Source organism: Manis javanica, chromosome 4 (assembly GCF_040802235.1).
Source record: "Manis javanica isolate MJ-LG chromosome 4, MJ_LKY, whole genome shotgun sequence".
Classification (NCBI taxonomy): Eukaryota; Metazoa; Chordata; class Mammalia; order Pholidota; family Manidae; genus Manis; species Manis javanica.
In genome coordinates this window covers 85,842,714-85,860,446 of record NC_133159.1, presented here as the reverse complement: position 1 = coordinate 85,860,446, position 17,733 = coordinate 85,842,714, and the positions used below count along the sequence as shown (strand labels likewise).

Genomic DNA, 17,733 nt, shown 5'->3' with positions numbered 1-17,733 from the left:
ATTTACATTCCCACCAGCAGTGTAGGAGGGTTCCCCTTACTCCGCAACCTTGCCAACATTTGTTGTTGTTTGTCTTTGGATGGTGGCCATCCTTCCTGGTGTAAGGTGATATCTCATTGTGGTTTTAATTTGCATTTCTCGGATAACTAGCGATGTGGAGCATCTTTTCATGTGTCTGTTGGCCATCTGAATTTCTTCTTTGGAGAACTGTCTGTGCAGCTCCTCTGCCCATTTTTTAATTGGACTATTTGCTTTTTGTTTGTTGAGGAGCTAGAGCTCTTTAATTTTGGATGTCAAGCCTTTATCGGATTTGTCATTTATGAAAATATTCTCCCATACTGTAGGGTACCTTTTTGTTCTATTGATGGTGTCCTTTGCTGTACAGAAGCTTTTCAGCTTGATATAGTCCCACTTGTTCATTTTTGCTTTTGTTTTTATTGCCCGGGGAGATATATTCATGAAGAAGTCGCTAATGTTCACATCTAAGAGATTTTTGCCTATGTTTTTTTCTAAGAGTTTTATGGTTTCATGACTTACATTCAGGTCTTTGATCCATTTTGAATTTACTTTTGTGTGTGGGGTTAGACAGTGGTCCAGTTTCATTCTCTTACATGTAGCTCTCCAGTTTTGCCAGCACCATCTGTTGAAGAGACTGTCATTTCCCCACTGTATGTCCATGGCTCCTTTATCAAATATTAATTGACCATATATGTTTGGGTTAATGTCTGGAGTCTCTAATCTGTTCCACTGGTCTGTGGCTCTGTTTTTGTGCCAGTACCAAATTGTCTTGATTACTATGGCTTTGTAGTAGAGCTTGAAGTTGGACAGTGAGATCCCCGCCACTTTATTCTTCCTTCTCAGGATTGCTTTGGCTATTCGGGGTCTTTGGTGTTTCCATATGAATTTTTGAACTATTTGTTCCAGTTCGTTGAAGAATGTTGTTGGTAATTTGATAGGGATTGCATCAAATCTGTATATTGCTTTGGGCAGGATGGCCATTTTGACGATATTAATTCTTCCCAGCCAAGAGCATGGGATAAGTTTCCATTTGTTAGTGTCCTCTTTAACTTCCCTTAAGAGGGTCTTATAGTTTTCAGGGTATAGGTCTTTCACTTCTTTGGTTAGGTTTATTCCTAGGTATTTTATTCTTTTTGATGCAATTGTGAATGGAATTGTTTTCCTGATTTCTCTTTCTATTGACTCATTGTTACTGTATAGGAAGCCACAGATTTCTGTGTGTTAACTTTGTATCCTGCAACTTTGCTGTATTCCGATATCAGTTCTAGTAGTTTTGGAGTGGAGTCTTTAGGATATTTTATGTACAATATCATGTCATCTGCAAATAGTGACAGTTTAACTTCTTATTTACCAATCTGGATTCCTTGTATTTCTTTGTTTTGTCTAATTGCTGTGGCGAGGACCTCCAGTACTATGTTAAATAACAGTGGGGAGAGTGGGCATCCCCGTCTTGTTCCTGATCTCATAGGAAAAGCTTTCAGCTTCTCGCTGTTCAGTATGATGTTGGCTGCGGGTTTATCGTATATGGCCATTATTATGTTGAGGTACTTGCCCTCTATACCCATTTTGCTGAGAGTTTTTATCATGAATGGATGTTGAATTTTGTTGAATGCTTTTTCAGCATCTATGGAGATGATCATCATGTGGTTTTTGTCTTTCTTTTTGTTGATGTATTGGATGATGTTGATGGATTTTCGAATGTTGTACCATCCTTGCATCCCTGGGATGAATCCCACTTGGTCATGGTGTATGATCCTTTTGATATATTTTTGAATTTGGTTTGCTAATATTTTATTGAGTATTTTTGCACCTACGTTCATCAGGGATATTGGTCTGTAATTTTCTTATTTGGTGGGGTCTTTGCCTGGTTTTGGTATTAGGGTGATGTTGGCTTTATAGAATGAGTTTGGGAGTATTCTCTTCTCTTCTATTTTTTGGAAAACTTTAAGGAGAATGGGTATTAGATCTTCTCTGTATGTCTGATAAAATTCCGAGGTAAATCCATCTGGCCCGGGTGTTTTTTTCTTGGGTAGTTTTTTGATTACCGCTTCAATTTCTTTGCTGGTAATTGGTTTGTTTAGATTTTGTGTTTCTTCCTTGGTCAGTTTGGGAAGGTTGTATTTTTCTAGGAAGTTGTCCATTTCTTCTAGGTTTTCCAGCTTCTTAGCATATAGGTTTTCATAGTAGTCTCTAATAATTCTTTTTATTTCTTTTGGGTCCATCATGATGTTTCGTTTCTCATTTCTGATTCTGTCGATGTGTGTTGATTCTCTTTTTCTCTTAATAAGTCTGGCTAGAGGCTTATCTATTTTGTTTATTTTCTCGAAGAACCAGCTCTTGGTTTCATTGATTTTTCTATTGTTTTATTCTTCTCAGTTTTGTTTATTTCTTCTGTGATCTTTATTATGTCCCTCCTGCTGACTTTAGGCCTCATTTGTTCTTCTTTTTCCAATTTTGATAACTGTGACATTAGACTATTCATTTGGGTTTGTTCTTCCTTCTTTAAATATGCCTGGATTGCTATATTCTCTCCTCTTAAGACTGCTTTTGCTGCATCCCACAGAAGTTGGGGCTTTGTGTTATTGTTGTCATTTACTTCCATATATTGCTGGATCTCCATTTTAATTTGGTCATTGATCCTTTGACTATTTAGAAGCGTGTTGTTAAGCCTCCATGTGTTTGTGAGCCTTTTTGCTTTCTTGGTACAATTTATTTCTAGTTTTATACCTTTGTGGTCTGAAAAGTTGGTTTGTAGGATTTCAATCTTTTTGAATTTACTGAGGCTCTTTTTGTGGCCTAGTATGTGGTCTATTCTGGAGAATGTTCTATGCGCACTTGAGAAGAATGATGTGTATCCTGTTGCTTTTGGGTGTAGAGTTCTATAGATGTCTGTTAGGTCCATCTGTTCTAGTGTGTTGTTCAGTACCTATGTGTCCTTACTTATTTTCTGTCTGGTGGATCTGTCCTTTGGAGTGAATGATGTGTTGACATCTCCTAAAATGAATGCATTGCAATCTATTTCCTCCTTTAGTTCTGTTAGTATTTGTTTCACATATGCTGGTGCTCCTGTGTTGGGTGCATATATATATATAATGGTTATATCCTCTTGTTGGACTGCGCCCTTTATCATTATGTAATGTCCGTCTTTATCTCTTGTTACTTTCTTTGTTTTGAAGTCTATTTTGTCTGATACTAGTATTGCAACTCCTGCTTTTTTCTCCCTATTGTTTGCATGAAATATCTTTTTCCATCCCTTGACTTTTAGTCTGTGCATGTCTTTGGGTTTGAGGTGAGTCTCTTGTAAATAGCATATAGATGGGTCTTGTTTTTTTATCCATTCAGTGACTCTATGTCTTTTGATTGGTGCATTCAGTCCATTTACATTTAGGGTGATTATCGATAGGTATGTACTTATTGCCATTTCAGGCTTTAGATTCGTGGTTACCAAAGGTTCCAGGTTAGTTTCCTTACTATCTAAGAGTCTAACTTAAGTCACTTAGTATGCTGTTACAAACACAATCTAAAGGTTCTTTTCTATTTCTCCTCCTTTTTCTTCAACTCACTTAGTCAACTCACTTAGTATGCTGTTACAACCACAATCTAAAGGTTCTTTTCTATTTCTCCTCCTTTTTCTTCCTCCTTCATTCTTTATATATTGGGTATCACATTCTATACTTTTTGTCTATCCCTTGATTGACTTTGGGGATAGTCAATTTAATTTTGCATTTGCCTTGCAATCAGCTGCTCCACCCTCCCTACCATGAATTTACTACCTCTGGTGACAGCTATCCAAACCTAGGAACACTTCCATCTCTAGCAGTCCCTCCAAAATAGACTGCAGAGATGGTTTGTGGGAGGTAAACTCTCTCAGCTTTTGCTTATCTGGAAATTGTTTAATCCCTCCTTCACATTTAAATGATAATCTCGCCGGATAAAGTAATCTTGGTTCCAGGCCCTTCTGCTTCATGGCATTAAATACATCATGCCACTCCCTTCTGGCCTGTAAGGTTTCTGCTGAGAAGTCTGTTGTTAGTCTGATGGGCTTTCCTTTGTATGTGATTTTATTTCTACTTCTGGCTGCTTTTAACAGTCTGTCCTTATCCTTGATCTTTCCTATTTTAATTTCTATGTGTTTTGGTGTTGTCTTCCTTGGTACCCTTATGTTGGGAGATCTGTGGATCTCCATGGCTTGAGGGACTACGTCCTTCCCCAGATTGGGGAAGTTTTCAGCAACTACCTCCTCAAAGACACTTTCTATCCCTTTTTCTCTTCTTCTTCTTCTGGTATCCATTAATGTGAATATTGTTCCGATTGGATTGGTCACACAGTTAGTTCTCTTAATATTCTTTCATTTTTAGAGATCCTTTTTTCTCTCTGTGCCTCAGCTTCTTTGTATTCTTCTTCTCTACTTTCTGTTTCATTTATTGTCCCCTCCACCATATCCAACCTGCTTTTAATACCCTCCATCATTTTCTTTAATGATTGGATCTCTGACCTGAATTCATTCCTGAGTTCTTGGATGTCCTTCCTTACCTCCATTAGGATGTTGGTTATTTTTATTTTGAACTCCCTTTCAGGAAGAGTCACGAGGTCCGTATCATTTAAATCTTTCTCGGGAGTTGTATTAATAATTTTACTCTGGACAAGGTTCCTTTGGCGTTTCATGTTTGTATATGGCGCCCTCTAGTGTCCAGAAGCTCTGTTCTGGAGCTGCTGAGCCCCTGAAGCTAAGTCAGGGGTCGCAGGGGATCGGTACTGGGCGTAGGAAAGAGCTGTTCCCCACCTCCTGGCTCCTGTGCCTGTCTCCACTGCCTGAGCCAGTGGGCCGGGCACACAGGTATAAGTTTTTGTCCCAGAGCAGCCATATATGGATCCCTGCTTTCCACAAGCAGCCGGAATCCCAGTCTCCCCAGGAACTCTGCCTGTATTAACTTTCCAACCCGGTAGTCATGCGAGTCTCATGAAAGCACCATGAAATGTAGGTTTGTGCTCCCAGAGCAGATCTCTGGAGCTAGGTATTCAGCAGTCCCAAGCCTTCCACTCTCTCCCTGCTCCGTTTGTCTTCTTCCCGCCGGTGAGCTGGGGTGGGGGAGGGGCTCAGGTCCTGCGGAGCCACAGCTCTGGTACATTACCCTGTTCGCTGAGGTCTGCTCTTTTCTCCAGGTGTGTGCCGTCTGATGCCATACTCTTTCTTGTTGCTCTCTCAGGATTAGTTGTGCCAATTAAATTTTCTAATTGTATCCAGTTTTAGGAGGAAACCTCTGTCTCTCCTCTCACGCCGCCATATTTAATCTTTATCTCCTCATTTCTTTCTCTTCTTTTTCTTTTCTGCTATTGAGCTTGATGGTTTCCATTACTGTCTTCCAAGTCACTGATCCATTCTTCTGTGTCCACTAATCTGCTCTTGGTTTCCTCCAGTGTATTTTTTCATTTCATTTATTGTATTCTTCATCTCTGATTGGTTCTTTTTTGTATTTTTTATTTCTTAAGTCTTTCTTGAGTTCATTCTTCTCTGAAGTCTGTTGAATATCTTTATAACTGTTACTTTGAACTCTTTATTTGGTAGGTTGCTTAACTCTGTTTCATTTAGTGTTTTTTCTGGTTTTATCTTGTTCTGTCCTTTGGAGCATATTTCTCTGTCTCCTCATTTTGTTTGATGGTCTGTGTTTGTTTCTATTAATTAAGTTAAAAAATTACCTCTCCCAGTCTTAAAGGAGTAGCCTAGTGTAGGGAGGTCCTGGGTAGACTGTGTGTACCTGGTGGTTTTAGCTGGAGACTGGGTGAGGCTGACGGGAGTGGGGGGCTTGTCCTGGTGTGGGGTCTGTGTGTGCACATGAGCTGTGCTGGTGAGGTGGTGGCAGGTGGAGGACATGTTCTGGGGGTTTCCCAGGTGTGTGCCAGCTGGCCACAGTGGCAGGGCAGTGGTGGGCTGCGGGGAGGGGCACAGGTGGGGAAAATTCGGTAAGTGCTACACTAGTGCTGCCTTGGCGGGACTGTTGGGCCGCTGTGGGGCTTGTTTCGCATGGGCAGGGCGGGTGGCCACCTCTACTGTCTGGATTTGATTTGTGTGCCTGACCCTGCTCCCAGCCACACTGTCAGCATGTGGAGGGGAATGTAAACAGTGGTACTCATCAGCTTTTCCTATCCCAGGGAGAATTCTGCAGTTCCTCGGCCGTTTTGGGTACATCAGTTCTGAAAATTGGTTTCTTTCACTCACAGTCTATATGCACTTTAAGCTGTGGTTTTTTCTGTGTACCCGAGGGCAGGCCAGTCTGCCCTCAGTTCCCTCAGTGATATCCGTCCCTACCGCAGGTTGCTGAGTTGAGAGTGGGGTTCCCACAGTTACCGTGTCTTTGTTGCTGCTGCTTTAATGGGGGCTCTCTATCCCTCAGGTGGAAGGTATTCACCTATGCCTTGGGCTTCCTCAGGAGTAATTGCTTTGTATATAGGTATAGATTTGGTGCATAAGGAGAGGTGGGTTCAGGTTCTTTATATGCTATTGTCTTCTACAACCTCTGGTTGTATTCTTAACCTAGAATTTTTATTTGAATTCATAAAAGCTGAGATTAATCAAGATATTGTTATATGTAAAGAATTTCTGCTTTAAATATGCTCTTAGTTTATTTGCTATAGTAAATTGTATCATCTGCCTTGTAAAAGCAGTTACCATCAGTATAGAGAAACCATATCAGGTGTCAGTGACCCCAAAATTAAAAATGTTGAAAATACTATTATTTACTGCTTAAATTCTTCACTACTTCTTGTTTTAATTGCTGTGTTTACCCAATAGTAATAATAAGAATTATTTGAAACTAAAATACAAGATTAAGCTTTTAACATTTTCTTAGTCTAGTATTGGTTACCAGACATAAGAGTATGAATGTTAAACTATAAGATACCGTTCTAGAAATGAAAGCTTCAAAGACTTCCTTGACTAGCAGAAATACATGCTTATGAAAGAATAACGAATTCTGTGTTGCAGTTGCTAAAATAAGAATCTTTAATGATAAAAATTTAGGTGAACCTATGATCTGTTATATAAGGTCGTTTTAAAAAAATTAAAATTTAAAAAGTTTCAGTATACTCTTTAAATGTTTTAAAATATTAGAAAAATTAAAATAGTCAGTCTTTTTATCTTGTTTCTTTTTCTTTTATTTAAGTGATCACATGGTTAAATAAAGAACTAAATGAAAATCAGCTGGTGAGAAAGCCAGATGTGTTGGGATCTTCTACCACTCCGCCTGTACACTCTAGTAGCAACACAGTCAGAAGTGGAATTTCTCCTAATTCTAATGTGGTAAGATTTAAATTAAGATGTGAAGGGTCTTAGTAAATTTCCTCAAACAAAACATATTCCCAGATAGTTTGGAATTCTCTATGACTTACGGTGCTGGCACTAATAGGACAGGAGTCCTGCAATTAGCACAGAAGTAGAGTTTAAGATGCACTTAGAAGTGGGATTTGCTCATACCAAAGAGGCTGTACTTCAAGGCACGCTGTGTAAAATTTTGATGGATACATAAATCACTCAGTAGTAACTAAAGCAGTGCCAAACCCACTGAACATGCACACAGTATATTTAGGAGGCCTCAAGGAGAGAGAACAGGGTTTAGGCTCAAGTTTGGAACTACAGTAGGAGCTTAAAGTGAATTCTGTTTGAAAAAGAAAAGAAGAAAAGCCCTATGATCAGGCATGTCAGCTCTAGATTCTAGAAGAAACCAGTTATGAGATATAAGCTTCTAGCTCCCAGGACCAGATCTCTTGCCTTTTCCATGCAGGAAATAAGAGGGGAGAAAAAGAAAAGCAGCTCTTTCTTTTGAGTGTGGGAGTCAGCTTGGTCCCATCAGTTAGGCCTAGGTGTCACTTGGAACTGGCCTAGCTCTCATAGCTAGGCCTGAGGGCTCTCCTGTTGAACTCATCAAATTGCACAGAATATCAACATTGGACAAGGCCACTGTGTGACTGAGATGGTACAAGACAAAAGCAAGACCATCCCATAATTGTGTCTGAACACAGACAAAAATAATTTCCAAATCACACAAATGAGCGAGCATGCTTCTATCCTGCCTAATGTGAGTGACTGCTGTGGCTTCATTACCAGTTATAGCCTTGACCTTAATACCTCCAACCTCATTAGATAAAATTTATTCAGATAATCGAGTCATACAGTTATCCCCATTTCCTCATAGTGTCCAGTTCACAACAAGGTCCCTCTTTCCTAAACTGTCCCTTAAGTCACCTGACATGTGTCTAAGCCCAATAAAAGTCTGTTTTTTAACACCCTCTTACTGAGACTCCCCTCTCTCTAGGTTTCTCATGGTGTGTAGTCTCCCCTATTGCAAGGAACAGCAAACCTCATGGTGTACACCTCTGACAAGTTTCTAGTAGTCTTTGGCTGGAGGGCACTGGCAAAGGATTAAAAATGCAGAATATCTAATTGAATTTTTAATCTACTCTAGTAAATCAGGTAGCATTTGAGGTTTAAAGGATGGAAGGAATTACTGCTAAATTGGAAAAGGAGCAGAAAAAAGTAACTGGTATTGAATTACAACTTGAAAAATTTGGTAGGTTTAACTTAAATAACTGATGACAAATAGCTGTGTGAAAGGTATTTTTGTCATATGGCCACTGATGTTGCTTCTTAAGATTTGTGTTTCATTCGTCCTCTTACAACAATAAACTGTTTTCATAACATTAGTTAATGCTGATGTCACAATTTGAAAATTAGTGGCAAAGCAAATTATTGTTCTAATTAGTATAAGAACACAGATTGTTTTTATTCAGTCTGGCAGAAAATTACTTTTATCCCTGATATTGGTCTATGAGTTCAGTGCTCCCAAACACCCTTTTCAGAAATGGGAGTCCTAGAGAGAATCAAGATGGTCCAGAGATCTTTGTTTTAACTTAGTTCAAGGGCAGGTTCAGTGGTTTGTTTTGTCTAAGCTTGCATAACTGCTCTGAAACCCCAAGTGCCCAGCCTCATGCTTTATAATAAAGCAGTTTTGTGGCGTCATGGAAAACAAAACTGGTCTCTGAGACTGTGCTCTTAAACTATTAGTTGTTTTATAATAGATGCTGATGTCTCCTGAATCAGTAAGTACTATTTAGAACTAATTTCTCATCCTTACCCTTTTTCATGTTTTTATTTTTAGGTTGATGGTAGACTGACTTACCCAACCTGTGGGATTGGTTATCCTTTCTCATCTGCATTTGCATTCCAGAATACATTTCCTCATCCTTTATCTGCTAAAAATACTATCCACCCGGTTTCAGGACCAAAGGTAGCCAAATTAACTAATACTTGAAAAAAAAAAAATACAACAACTTACTAACATACAAATATTTTTCATCTTTAAAAAATTAATTTATTCTTTGATCAGTTGCTAAGTATTAGGTAATGTAGTAGATGAATATATTACTGAATATCTAGTACATATGCTTACAGGAGATACATATGCACTACATATAATGTTTTTTGAGTCACTGTGCTTTATAAAATCTTGGACATCAGTCTCTTTAAACCTTATTCCTACTCAGTCTCTCCATTTTTATTTATTCTTCTGCTTATGTCTACTACAATTCTCAAACCTAACTGGGATTACTGATTTCATACTATTGTATTAGCTGTGGTGACATGTTTGGATTCCATACTCAGTATTTGAAGTCTGATAGGGCAAACTTCTAGGACATTCCAAATTGTAGTTGTGGCAACATTGTCTCAAATAGCATATGCCTAGAAATCCCTCCAATCCTTGATTTATTTGGTTTCTTATAAGGCTTTTTTTCTACCCATTTGAGTTCTTTGTCATCATTGTTATTAGATTTTTATATTGTTTTCACATCAGTTGTAATTGTATTTTCACAATAATTTCATCTACTCAGGCCAGCCACTGATTCTATTTTCATTCCAGATTCAGGTCCAAATTCATTTTTTTCTAAATCATAGAGACAAACATTTTTGAGAAGAATACTTTACAAAAGTTAGAAGTAAGGACTTTGAAACTGTTATTACAAATTCTTTATTAAATTAGTTTTTAGCTGCCCTAATAAAGTAAGTTGCCTGTCTTGCTTAGGCATGTGCTTCTTTTTTAGCCATTGCCTGAATCCCTAGGGTCCACCTTCCTGGTTTCTAGCCAGAAACCATGGGCTTAAGTTCCCCTGCTCTGCCATGTAGTTCCTGCAGTTGTGTCTGCATCTGGTGCTATGTTTTGGGAGGGCAGAGAAGGAAAAAAAGTGATAAGAATTTGCCCCATGCTTGTGTGACCATAGTGCCTCTGGTCTGAGGGTTTGATTCCTCTTCTTTTCCCTTCCTTTAGAGTTTTAGGTGTTGTCTAGTCACTGCTGCTGCACTTCACTTTTGCGTCCTGTCTTCCTTACTGTCACTTCTGCTTCCACAGAATTGCCTGAGGGTTGGGGCAGAAGGGAATATGAAAAAAAGGAGATTTCTTCACTCTGTTTGACCTGGAGGAGTTCTTTTTTCATTTCTCAGCAGAAAGAAGAATCTACCTTGATACTAATGTCAAGTTAGGTTCTAAGAGTCATCATAAGTGCATTTGTTTATAACTCCAAGTGAAGCATTTCTTTGCATTCTTAGGTGCATTTTCTAATAGGATTGCAAATCAGTCCTTTGAAACTTTAAAACCAGGCCACTCTTTTCTTCCTGATGAGATATTCTGTAGGGCAGTGATTGTAAAACTTTATTGGCATCAGAATCATCTGAAATGAATAAAGTAGAAAAATGTAAATGTCGTAATCCTATTGCTCACACATTTTTTTTAAAACAAATACTCTGAAATTCTTGTAGTTACTGGAATAAAATGAGTTATTTTTATTGCTTTTGGTCTCTTGCCTTCAGTGTTTGATTGTCCTCAATTACAGTTCGCATGTTTATTACTTAACATTTTCTGCCCTTTTACTGTTACCAATCTGTCTTTAAATTGGATTTCTTTTAGATATCCTGTAGTTGACTCTTATATTTTTACCCATTCTGACATTCTGTCTTTAATAGTTCAAAATTTAATGTATGTATTGTTAAAATTTATCAGCTTGCTATTGTTTTCTCTAAAGCCATTCTTTTTGTCTTTTTTCTGCTCTATTCCTGCTGTTTTCTATTAAATTGTTCATTTTGTTTTGCATTTCATCTCTACTGTTGGTTTTATTTTCTTCTTGTTCTCTCTTATAATATACATTGTCATCATTCATTTTAGATATTGAATTTGTCATCTCTAGAAGTTCCATTTCATTCTCTTTTATGTGGCCCATTTTTCTCATACTTCTGATTTCCACCAAACTCTTGTTAATATTTATAATTACCTTAATTATAAATTATGGTGTCCTTGTTTTATCATTTCTGAATCCATTTCTATTAACTGATTTGTGTTGGTATAACTATTTTCTACTAATTTTTGATGGAGTGTAGAACATTGTCATTGTTACATTGATTGTATGGATTTTGTTATCTTCCTTTTAAGAGTGGTAGGTACTTAAGTTACTCATGGATCATCTTGATCTCTTGAGGCTTTTTGCTTTTTTTCTTATAGCTTTAGTAATGTGCATCTAAAATGGCTTTTACTCAAGAGATAGTTTAGTCCTATTACAAAGCCCCTCACAGCTCTCCACTGAATGCCCTAAATGGTTACCAAGGACTGTCTACTTTGTCTGCATGAGTATGAATTTTGGGATTGTTCAATGTGAAACTCTCCTCTATTTGCCCAGCCTTGTCGAGTTTTACCCTGTGCATGTACCTACTACTCAGCAAAAACTCAAGAGGACCCACGTGCAGATTTCCTTAGCTTGTTCTCATTGTAGCTCCTGTTTCATCATAATTCTGCCCTATGGACTCATCACTCCAAATTCCCTGAACTCTGATCTTGATCTCTATTTAGGAATTACATTTGCCCTGTGTACCTGCAATCAGGAGATGCCTCTAGTTAGAAAGCTGGGTTGATGGTAGAGATTACACTTCTCTAAGAGTTCACAGTCCTGTACTTCTGTTGTCCAGAAACCATTCTTTTTGTTATTTTGTCCAGTTTTCAATTTATGGTTGGTGTTCAGAAACTTTATTATGTATAAATATTTGGTATTTTTTCTTAATTTTCCTTAATCTTCATGGGTTTATTTTTATATAAGGAGTAGTAGAATCAGTGTGTCTTAAGTTTAAGAAAAAATACTATTTTTGTTTAATGTTATCATGTTAAATGTGTCGATAAATATAGGGAGAACTGTTAACTTTTAGAATTTTGACCTTGATATCCAAGTACAGAAGCATAAACCTTTCTAATGTACATACAGTTCTATCATTTTAAGCTAGTATGCTAGTTTCCCTGTTTCAAGGATTTTTACCAAAAATAGATACTGTTTATTCATGCCCTATTTCTATGCAAGTTGTCACATTTTTTTTTCTTTTATCTATCAGTGTGGTGATTTTTATTTATAGATTTCCTAATAGATAACCCATTACACATTCCTGGTATGAAGCCCACTCAATCATAGTCATTATTACTTTAAATAAATTGTATCTTACATGTTGGTATTTCAGTTTGGATTTGTGCATAGATTCTTGGATTACTTTTAACTATTTCAAAATTCAAATTCCTAGCTCTCATTAGACTTCAAAAGTTCTTATAAAGGGAAGAATTATATCATTGTGGTTACTTTTAGCACTAACTAACTAAATGTATTAGTGTTCTTGTTTTTATTTCAAAATAATGAAGAGAATCATTTCTGATTGATCCTGTATTGTTCATCTTGCTTATATTACAGGAATTTTTTTGGTAAGGAGAAATAGAATTCTTTTTATTAAATCTTCTCTATAAAATGTGCTTGTTTATAAAATATAGGTTGAACCTGTACTTCTGTGATCTAGAATTATAGAAAAAAATTTAACCATTTATTCACCATGTAGAACTCTTAGTTCTCACTAGTTCAATTACATGAATGTTTTCCCTCTTTACAGGTTCAGTTTAACTTGCAGTTTACAAAACCAAACACATCACTAGGAGATACTCACTCGGGAACAACTAGTAATGTGCTTTGCTCAACTGATAAGGAAAAGTAAGTACTTGCTGGTAAAATTTAATGTTTGCAATTTTGTAAGTCTTCATAAAGAATTTTTAAGTGTTTGAAAGCTATGATGCCCACTTACTTATCTATGATATTTCAAGTTGATGAGCATAATTTTTTTTGGTATCATTAATCTACAATTACATGAGGAACATTATGTTTACTAGATTCCCCCCTTCACCAAGTCCCTCCCACAAGCCCCATTACAGTCACTGTCCATCAGCATACTCAGATGCTGTAGAATCACTACTTGTCATTTCTGTGTTGCACAGCCCTCCCCGTGCCTCCCCGCACATTACACATGCTAATTTGTAATGCCTCCCTTCCCCCACTCCCACCGGTCCCTCCCCTCCCACCCATCCTCCCCAGTCTCTTTCCCTTTGGTTTCCCTTTGGTACCTGTTAATCCATTCTTGGGTTCTGTGATTCTGCTGCCGTTTTGTTCCTTCAGTTTTTCTTTGTTCTTACACTCCACATATGAGTGAAATCATTTGGTACTTGTCTTTCTCTGGCTTACTTCACTGAGCATAATACCCTCTAGCTCCATCCGTGTTGGTGCAAATGGTAGGATTTGTTTTCTTCTTATGGCTGATGAGTACAATTTGAGTTACTCTTAACTATAAGAAAGATTTCTCCTATTTTTTAAGCTATAGGATACAGTTAGACATATACTAAAATTTTATTTTTTAAAAGAGATTTCCTACATAATTGAAGATCACTCTTCAAATGTTCTGGGGCAATTATATAGAAATCTGTTTTAATTCCTCATATCAGCTGCTTTTGTTTTTGTTTTCCTGCATTGGTAGGTCTGCCTATGGAAGTGCTGCATTTTTCTGAATGAATTGCTTCCACTGTTAAATAATCTGAGAAACCAGCTAATTAAACTGCTAGAATTCTTTGGTAATAAGAGTAAAAAGGTTTGTGAGATTGTTCCATAGCTAATGGAACTTTAATGCTTACTTATGACTTCCTCACAAATTATTTATTAAAGTTTGTTGCGTCAGTGAGTTTTGGCTAAATTAAACAACTCATATATGCTAACTTGTATCTGGATAGTCCCCATGTTTACAGTATTGTTTTCTTAAGACTATGCTTCCTTATTGACTTAAAATCTAATTCCTTTAAGGCCTGGCTGCTGGCAGTCATTATCATGAGCTATCATCATTCCAGTGTATTGCAAACTAAATTACTAAGATGGCTCAAAGAAGCTTCTTTTCCCAGGTTTCTTTCCTTTATTTATTGGTTCCTCTAAAATTGGCAACAAGATGAGCATTAACATAGTTAGTTTGTGAGCCTCCTTTATTAAAAACGGTCAGATTTCTTTTAAGTCCTGAAATGAATGTATTTGTTGTATTTAATCTCTCGTTCAAGAGGCAGAGCATGTGGAATTCATATTAATGGTAGAACACCATGTTTATATATTTATGTGGAATTCATATTAATGATAGAACACCATGTTTATATATTTAATTGCATCATACACACCAATTTTACTTGCAGAAAATATCATATCTGAGGTACAAAATCAAACATAATCATGTATCCATAACATTAGGACTGTTCATTTTGAGTTTTTTCCTGCATAGAGTTGGTTTGTTCCTTTATTTGTTGTCAGCAAGTAAAAAGTGGCAATGGGTATCAAAGGTTAAAGAAAAAAAGTTAAAACTGAAAAAAATGCCTACTCACACACAGTTCTTTTCTGAAAATTGGGAAGAAACATTGTTTAATATAGTAAGGGATATAGTGTCATTGCTTTGCAAGTACCTTTGACTTCTTGTTACAAGTGAACTATTAGAGAAACTAACACCAGACAGATTTTGAAAGGATATGGTGGTAGAAAGGGGAAAAATAGAACTGCAGAATCCTCCCCTTTTTTTTTTTTCAAAATTTTGTTTGTATTCATCTGACTGTACAGTGTATATTACTACTAATCACAACTTTGAAGCACTACAAAATTCTGAAGAGTTTGGCCAAAGGAAAATGAAATCATTCATTGATAGGAAGTACTAAAAATATTCTGAAGTCTCAAGGCATGAACATGTGTATTTTTCTTTCATCATGTATCACGCACTATTTAAAATTTTTATAGTACTAGAATATTCATTCCCCCTGCATTCTTTATCCCACCTCTTAAGGAATTTTTAGTGTTGTTATAATTTACTCTTTACTGGAAGAAAGGTACTTTGGCTTATAAATAAGTTATTTGCTTAAGAAACCAGTGAAAATTTTGATTTGTTTTGAATAAAGCTATAAATATAGTTATATTATGTACGGTGTATGTATGTCTATAGATAAATCTTGAAACTGTTAAACCATCAAAATTAACTACTAAAAAGAAAATAAGACTGTTAAATTAAGTAAATAATTGCTATTTTCCTTTTAAGTGGTGAAAATTTAGGGCTGGAATCCAAGTATCTGAAGAAAAGGGAAGATAGCATTCCTTTACGTGGACTCAGCCAAAATCTATTTAATAATGCAGGTGAGAAGACATTCCTGAAATGGATTATACACTGTGGTTTAATTAAATGTATTTTATAAAGATGTAGGGAATACAAGTAATTTTTTTCTCCTCATTTGCAGACCATCAAAAAGATGGCATTGTAGGAGCATCACAGACATCTTCAAAACCCACAGTCCTCCCTTCTGCATCTTCAGCTTATTTCCCTGGGCAGTTATCAAACAGTTAAGCTTAGTGTCATCTTTTACTTCTTATTGAAATTGTTGAAATTCACATGGTTTAAAAATATATTAGCAGCATAGATCAAATCCTAAACAAATAAGTTTCAAAGTTTACATGAGTTACTCTTACTAGATTGTTTGGATCCTATCAGTACTGTTGTACTTTATGGCAGTTTAGAGGAACAAATTTATATTGGGGATTGGTGAAGATTCTGAGTATATGATGCTTTCTAGCTTGTGAACCTGGTGTTTTACAGAATAATGGTATGAATGTTATTAAACTAATCCTTAGAAATTCTCAGAAGTTCTAAGGGAGGAATTAATCCTTGTAAGGGACGTTCTAATTATATTGAATATCTGGGTCCATCAAAACCTCAGGCATAGTAATATCAAACCAAAGAATGCTAATGATTCATATTATCACTTTCATTGGCATAATGTTTTGATTTTGCCACCTGAGAATTATGAGGGAAAATGATTATCTCAAGTTATCTATATTGTTGATATTTACAGTAAAGGGAAAAGTGCTAAAACTACCTTGAATGAAATGATTTAATCTTTCATTGTGAGTATTTTCCTTGAAACCTTTAAAATTAACTGTTGAGTAAGTCTACTAATTCAATTTGATAATTTGGACAGTGTATTTACATGACCAGATTAGGTATAAAGTGCTTTAATTTAAGTCACTTGAGCTGCAAAGTTTATAGGATTTCATTGCTTCCTGGAAGTCTTAGGCTCATCCACTTATTTCTCTTTCATTTGGTGTTTTATTGTTTATGCAGATCTGTATTAGTGGAATTTTGTTTTAAAAATTAGTACTATACAGAATCAAAGAGCATCATGAATATGCACTATTTGTTTTTTATAGTATCAAAGTGGGCTTATCTTAATGTCTGCCTAATAAAACAGGCAAAATAAATGTTAGAAGTTTTAACTTTCTCCTTTTCCCTGTAACTAAGTTTTAAGTAAGAATTGTTCCTTGGACAAAATGTTAGGTGATTTTAAAAAATTAATGTAGAATCAGTGTCCCCTTTTTTCTTGTTGGACAACCATCCAGTAGAGTTTCTCAAGAAACCTTCAAATCAGTTTTTGTTTGCAAAGATTGCTAGTGTTCACTTGGTATTTAAAAAGTATTTTCAAGGACCTTATTACACAGATGAAAGAGACATTTCAAGATAATAATGATGTACCAGTAATACTGGATTCCATGGTAAGACAAAGAATCTTTGCCAATTTTTTTATGAAGGCACAATATTGTATATTATGACACTTGGTAACTCTGCTGGCAGTTGCAAGCTGTCTTAAACCAGGGATCTAATTAATTTAAAAGACTTAGTAAGTGTAGGTAGTGACTTTTTCTATACAGCTTTTATTATTTAGATATACTATATTAGTAAGAACACTTGGTTACAATAACTTAAAAACACCTATTAATGTGGAAAGATGCCTCTTGGTGATATTAGAATCTTTCTTGTAAATACTATGTAATATATATATAACACGGTCACAGTTTGTGAGGGATGTATGGCATTACAGGTAGCTCTTTTTTTAAAAAATTGCAGATAATCCTCCTCCATATCCACACATGGAAAACAGAGAATATCCAAAAGATAGGATAGAGATCATTTTGATATGAACTTGCTAAAGATTTTTTTATATTAACAGACTTCTGAGTGTGCTAATTCTTTGCTCTACCTCTTAAACTTATTTGAAATTGTGTTGTACAATTGTACATGTGTTAATAATCAAAATGATGCATTTAATGTATTTCTGTAAACTGTGAGCTTTGTTAATAAAAAGTTATTATTTTGGGAGTACTGACATGTAAAATAGTATGTAAAAACAGAAGCAGAATTGATCTACAATGTCTGTGCTTAGAAAATTAAGTACTTCCAGTTAATTTATGGACTAAATTTTCATTTCCTTTGTCTTTCTACAAGAATATTTTAGAGTGAGGGAAAAGAAATAGATTCAA

The 17,733-nt window shown here is 36.1% G+C and overlaps 1 protein-coding gene across 2 annotated transcripts in view; it reads left to right on the top strand.

Moving 5' to 3' along the window:
- SASS6 (SAS-6 centriolar assembly protein) overlaps positions 1-17,101 on the top strand; it is a 41,001-nt gene extending 23,900 nt beyond the window's left edge. For both annotated transcript variants that reach the window (XM_017672517.3, XM_073234351.1), the window contains 5 exons: positions 7,179-7,315; positions 9,171-9,299; positions 12,974-13,071; positions 15,464-15,558; positions 15,660-17,101. In XM_017672517.3, the coding sequence (XP_017528006.1) occupies positions 7,179-7,315; positions 9,171-9,299; positions 12,974-13,071; positions 15,464-15,558; positions 15,660-15,766 (566 nt within the window). In that variant the 3' untranslated portion in view covers positions 15,767-17,101. The remainder of the gene's footprint in view (positions 1-7,178; positions 7,316-9,170; positions 9,300-12,973; positions 13,072-15,463; positions 15,559-15,659) is intronic.
- The last annotated feature ends 632 nt before the right edge of the window (positions 17,102-17,733 follow it).